The sequence below is a fragment of the Vigna umbellata genome, chromosome 3 (assembly GCF_029865625.1).
Source record: "Vigna umbellata cultivar VRB3 chromosome 3, Vumbellata_1.0, whole genome shotgun sequence".
In the NCBI taxonomy this organism is placed as follows: domain Eukaryota; kingdom Viridiplantae; phylum Streptophyta; class Magnoliopsida; order Fabales; family Fabaceae; genus Vigna; species Vigna umbellata.
Window position 1 is genome coordinate 316,550 of NC_142167.1, and position 6,000 is coordinate 322,549.

Consider the following 6,000-nt stretch of genomic DNA (forward strand, 5'->3'; position numbering starts at 1 on the left):
AAGGCACGAATCCAATTTCAAATATAATATAAAAATCTAAAAATAAATTTTTTTTCTTCTTTTTTATTATTAAACACTCCATATTTTTCTTTCATTTATTATCTGTCTTATCTGAAAACTTTAGGAGACAAATACATATAATATTTATCAATTATCCGTCTCATTAAAAAAAAGTTGTTATTAATTATTTTTGTATATGAGTAACAACAATTTGCTAGACACAATAATTATCCATTATATGTCACATTTAAAAAAATGGTTACATTACTCATTGCGTACCCACAAAAAATGTCGATAGATTTCCTTTTATATGAGTTTACGCATGGGTACAATTCAATATTTAAAAGAAATATGTAATAATTGTAAACCAAGAAAAAAAATTAATCTTCAAATATAATTCAAACAAAGATGTATGAGCTTGACAAAATAAATATTGATAATTTTACAAGATTACATAGGATTGTCGTGATTTTTTTAAAAGCCTTTTGTGATTAAAATTTTGTAGTTAAAATTTTTAGTGAATTTATACTATAAAGATTTTTAAAAATGGAAAAATAATAGCAAGACATAAGATTTTAAAAGAATTTATATTATGCATTTAGGGTTTGAAACAACATATAAAGTAATAGTAAAAAGATATAAGAATAAAACCAAAATACTTGTTTATGTTTGAATAGTTAATCTATGTATTAGCATTCTCACCACGTTCTTGGGTTTTGAATAATTGATTTATGCAGTCTTCGTTGTGAGATAATATTTACAGTCATGATTAGCTCAAGTTGAAAATTTATCAAAATCGACATTCTTTCAATCAACTGGGGCTGTGATGAGTAACCCATGTTAATATAGAACATTTAGAGTACTCTCGCAGGTATTATGTAGTTCTTAATTCTGCTACGTGCTTGTCTTTTAGTTTATACATTCTTAATTGTAATCTAGCATCTAACAATTATATAAATATTGATACGATCGAATGGTTTAGATGTTAAACAGATAACTCGGCATAAAGCAATCTTCAGTTCGAGACTTTAACAAAATTTCAATCGTAACAATAAAAACATCCAAATATATCTCAAACACTTCCGGGTTTGTAGAAGTTTGAGGACAAACCCAGTTTCATCACCACTAATTTCATGTCAGCTGTGTCTGCATAAATCTCTTCCTCAAAATATTAATGATGGATTCTTATTCACTGGCATTACAACATAACCCCACAAACTTCAGAATTGGCTGCTTGCATGAGGTAACAAAAAGTGTAAATTAACAAAATTGATTTTTACCTCGAAAAATGAACATACAATACACAAACTCAGGTGCAGTCAGATGGTAACACTTTCGAGTTAGATGATGGGGCCCACAATTAAGAGTGTTTTAACAATTTAAAGTATAAACAACACCTGAAAAACTTTCAATTTTAAAAGGGCAAAAATGAAAGCAAAAAGCTTAAGAAACATCCAAAATATATAAAAGACGACACAGTAAAAAAATTCTAAGACTTAGTCTCCTCAGCAACTGCCTCAAAAGTCTCTCCTGGGACAAGATCCGGGACAGCCTCATCATCATCATCATCATCCTGTGCTGTGGTTGCAGCAGCTCCTGCTTCAGGTGCCTGCTTCTGAAATTGTTCAGCTAGTTTCTTTAGGTTTTCCAGGTTATCTGGCCCTGCATTTTTTTTAGAATAAACAGCTACAGATTAGCAAGACAGAGAAAGAAAATAATGAATCTAAAGCTTAAGCTTTAAGAAGATACATATCACACACCTAATTGGTGGATGATGTTAGGGAGAATATCCTGCAGTTCTGCGAAACAGAAAATTGTGTTAAGTAAAATGTAATCTAGAAGGAGATCGAGATCAGTTAAAAATAAAATGGAATTCTGTAGTCAAGTCTAATGCTAGAAATGGAGGAAAATTATGTTATGTATGCTCCAATTCAACATAACAAGTCTGGACATTTCATGTGATAAACATTCAATTAAGATGTCCATGCCCATAAGGCAATTGACACCTGCAATGCCTGAAGATTGACTTAGCCGGACTGAACACACACATTTGCATAAGATACTGAGGAATGATCTCTAAAGAAGTTAAGACTTAGCAACACACCAACGCAGACAGCATAAACCAAGTCAGATGTTACAACAGCAAACAGAAATGAAGAACGAGATGTATATATAAACTTACTCTTTGTTTGAGGAGAACCACTAACAACCCAAGTATTGGCAGCAATAGATGCTTGCACTGCAATAGATTCCATGTTTAACAATTAGGGTTTAAAAACTGGATAACTGGATAACTACATCAATCCTTACTATGTCGAAACAAATGTACACTAAAAATATCACCCATCAATATTTACCTTTAGGGTTTAAAAACTGGATAACTACATCATCCTTAAAGATGTTGACTTCCTCAATTGCAGGGATAGCATTCACCCCTATTCTCTTCAGGGTGCTTTGAAGCCTCTTGTCATCTGTAGTAGTAGTCTTGTGGACAGCCTTCTTCTTCCTACAAGAGAGGGCAAATACATAATTTAAAATGATAATGTCAACATTTCTAATACAAGTGCAATAAGAAAATGTCAATGCATGGCTAGTAAAAATATATGAAGATTTTAATTGTTGCATCAAATTATTTTGGGAAACATATAGGAGTATATAATGATATTAGAAAACATAAATTGATATGGAATAATATCAGATTTTGACATACAAATATACCTTCTCATGGTACCCTTTCCACCAGTTCGAACAGAACTGGCCATCTTCTTCAACCTTTCTACATCCATCTGTATACAAGCAAAGAAACAAAAATAAGTTTCACGGAAAGAATGTAAATCACTACAGCTTGACAAAGGGGGATAAATTGCCGGTAACAATATCAAGGGGAATTGGTTATATACAAAAGGCATACAATTATAAATAATTTAAAACGTAATTCTCAACTGTTTAAAACATAGCCAGAAATCACCTAAAATATAAAAGAAATCAAATAATTAGCATATAAAAAAGACAAAATAATATCACATTTATATAACATAAGCTTATAATCAAAGAAATAAAAATATGAAGCACGGGTATCCAAATACATTGAAAGACACACACCCACGTTCAGTTCCCCCATACATACAGCAAATAAAACCGGTAGTGAACACAGTAACCACAGTTCAGATCCCCAGTATTATTCCCCACTGAACAAACCAAAAGAACCAAACCCTTCCTTATTCAACTCATTCCCAGATGCAATTCAAGCATCCTCAAAATACAAATTCCAAATGCCACACACAAACGTCCAATCAAGTAACTCCGAAAACCATCGCATCCCTAAATTTGTCCTCTCTTTCTTGCACAAGCAATAAAAAAGAAACAAAAGAAATCAGCACACATCAATCTCCAGTCTTTCTCATTATGTAATATAAATAATTCATATTAATAAGAGTACCCGAATCTAAATAATAATAATAATTAATAGTAACAATTAATACTTGTAAAACAAAAAATCGAAAAAATTTCCACAAACTTTAGAATCAAAAGATACACCAAATCTACCCCATGAATTGGATTCTCGAATACAAACTGAAATCATTACATCAACCACAGGTAAAGATAAAAAACCGTATCGAAAATACCCAAACCGATTAAGTTATCGAAGACCTTGTAAGGTGAGAAGGACGATATACCTTCTTGAAGCTTACGTGGTTTGGAACAGATTGTGAAGTGTAAGAGCTAACCGATACTACTAGATAAGGACTTCCTTTTATATGTAAGAGACTCTGCAAAAACCCTAAGTCACTTCTTTCGAATTTTTCTTTTTAATCCAAGCAGCAATCCCTCCTCCCCCAACCCACACGTTTTGGGCCGGTGGGCTTGGTATTTAAGACCCAGACTATTAATTCTTGCACCCTCACATTTTTTTTCTTCACCTAATTATTTAAATATCTCTTTCGTCTTTTCTGATCTATATCTCTTTGAAGCTTCAAAAACTCTCTTTTTGTGTTGTCCTTCATTCATGCACTTCAACTCCTGCTTTGAATGTTGTTTTTGGCAAAAAATTACTCATGGAGGTCAAGGTTTAGTAGAGGTTAAAGTTAGATAGTTCTTTGATAAGTATTTAGTGTTTTTCTTAAACGTCTTTAAATAACAGTGAGCCTATCATGATTTTTAAATTATTTTTAGATTATGCTGTTTGAAAATAAGTGTGAAATATAAATCTTCTTCAAGTGGCTATAAAGATAGTTATCTGGTTCATTGCGTTCAAACTTAAAATGCTTAAAAGACAATTTGCATTCAAGGTTTGAATCATGTAGTTATCTAGTCTACATAGGCTTAAGTTGGGTTATCAATTTCAGTGATTCTTCATTCTAATGTATTGTGGGGCTATCAATTTTCGGTTATTTATTATGTAATTACTTCCGTAGAAAGCTATGAAAGGTATATCTGATAGCAGTCAGAAATAAAACAATTTGTGATGGAACTTCCTGGTCAAATAGGTATTATGAAACCTTCACGAGCCTGAATATCTGCCAAAACAATTATGCAGCTATGTGGCCAGTCTAAGCATGAAGAGAAGCAAAGGCTTCATTACTTCTCTTCAAGCAATTCAGCATTGTACAGTATTTGAGTGAGTGGTAGGCTGAGCCTAGGAATTTTCCAGAAAATGTTTGGTGGGGAAGATCATGTTCCCATATTGAACCTTCTTGAAGAAACAACAAATGGTTTTTTTTATCAATTTTCCAGTCCTTTGGTTCTTATTGCCTGCAAGCTATTTTTATCCTTAAGCTATTTAATGAATTTCCCTTTTAATAATTTTTTGTGTTAGATATGTTTATAAACACACATATATCGTTATTAATTATTGATAATTTTACATTATTTTAAATTTCGTTAAAAAATATAGCCTAAGATTAATAATAGAATACGTAATATTAAAAATACTTAATTGAAAGAAATATATATAAGTGATTGTTTAAAAATTAATATGCCTTTTTTTATATATTTATAAGCTACTTTAAAAGGTAACTTTACAAATAATATTATTTTTTTATAACATAAGTTTAAAAAAAATACTAAAATAAAAGTTAATAATAATAATAATTTTTTATATTTTCTTTAGATAATAATTATTAACACCCATTAAATATTCATATCCATTATCAATATATATTCATTAAAAATATTTATTTAATAATTAGAGATATATTTGTTTTCATCCGTATGTAATAGGTTCTGCGAATTAAAGCAGTGTGTATTGAAAAAGTAGTGAGGTGTGCTGATATAAAGAAGAAGACTTTTCGTACCAAAATCTCTTGGAAGAGAAAGAAAACTTAATAAAAATATTAAAACAAAACAAACAAACATTTTTATTTAATTATCCTTTTAATATTGTTTTTTATTTGTTTAAAATAAAAAATGTAACATCCCAAAATACAGTAATAACCATAATTTATAATTAATTACATTGCATAATCAAACAATGCAGTCTTACACTAAAAAGAAAACAACGATCATAAATCGAACGGCTTTAAGTACAAAATTTAATACATTAATACTGAGGTAAATAGAGTTCGGGATGAACGGTTCTACAAAACCAAATAACCGAACGTTCAAAAATCAAAATTAACTAGCTCTCATCTATTAATAACCGGACGCTCTCTAAGGCTCGGCCTTGACTTCCACATCTACCAGATTCTCCTCTTCAATTATATCTTCCAACAAGGCATCTCCTTCTGCTCACATCCACATGGATGATCATTGTAATTGACAGGACGGACGTACAAGAAGACAACACAAGGAAACACAGGGTAAGCTTATGTAATTTAATTCATACGTCAACATATAATTTAAACATTCCAATCACACAAGAATATTTCAACACATATAACCATCCAAAAACTCTCATTAACTAGACCGTCCGGACTGTATGAATCTGTGTAGCTACAGGCGTTCTTGCACTCGGGTGATGTAGTAACTGGAATAATCACATCAGCTGCCACCCGAGGTTAG

The 6,000-nt window shown here is 31.1% G+C and overlaps 1 protein-coding gene across 1 annotated transcript; it reads right to left on the reverse strand.

Annotated features, from left to right (window-relative positions):
* Positions 1-1,256: 1,256 nt before the first annotated feature.
* On the reverse strand, positions 1,257-3,828 carry LOC124821094 (nascent polypeptide-associated complex subunit beta-like). The gene is made up of 6 exons (XM_088110550.1): positions 3,678-3,828; positions 2,719-2,786; positions 2,358-2,506; positions 2,183-2,239; positions 1,761-1,799; positions 1,257-1,662 (listed from the first exon to the last, which is right to left on the reverse strand). Exons 2-6 carry the CDS (start codon positions 2,784-2,786, stop codon positions 1,490-1,492), a joined length of 486 nt encoding a protein of 161 aa, XP_087966676.1. The 5' UTR covers positions 3,678-3,828; the 3' UTR covers positions 1,257-1,489.
* Positions 3,829-6,000: the final 2,172 nt, after the last annotated feature.

What these genes read in the sequence shown, in the direction of transcription:
- LOC124821094 (XM_088110550.1), bottom strand. Translation starts at nt 2,786, where the DNA reads ATGGATGTAGAAAGGTTGAAGAAGATGGCCAGTTCTGTTCGAACTGGT. An exon ending in GGAAAGGGTACCATGAGAAG is followed by an intron (nt 2,507 to 2,718) that starts GTATATTTGTAT and finishes CCTCTCTTGTAG; the next exon opens with GAAGAAGAAGGCTGTCCACA. An exon ending in TAACATCATCCACCAATTAG is followed by an intron (nt 1,663 to 1,760) that starts GTGTGTGATATG and finishes AAAAAAATGCAG; the next exon opens with GGCCAGATAACCTGGAAAAC.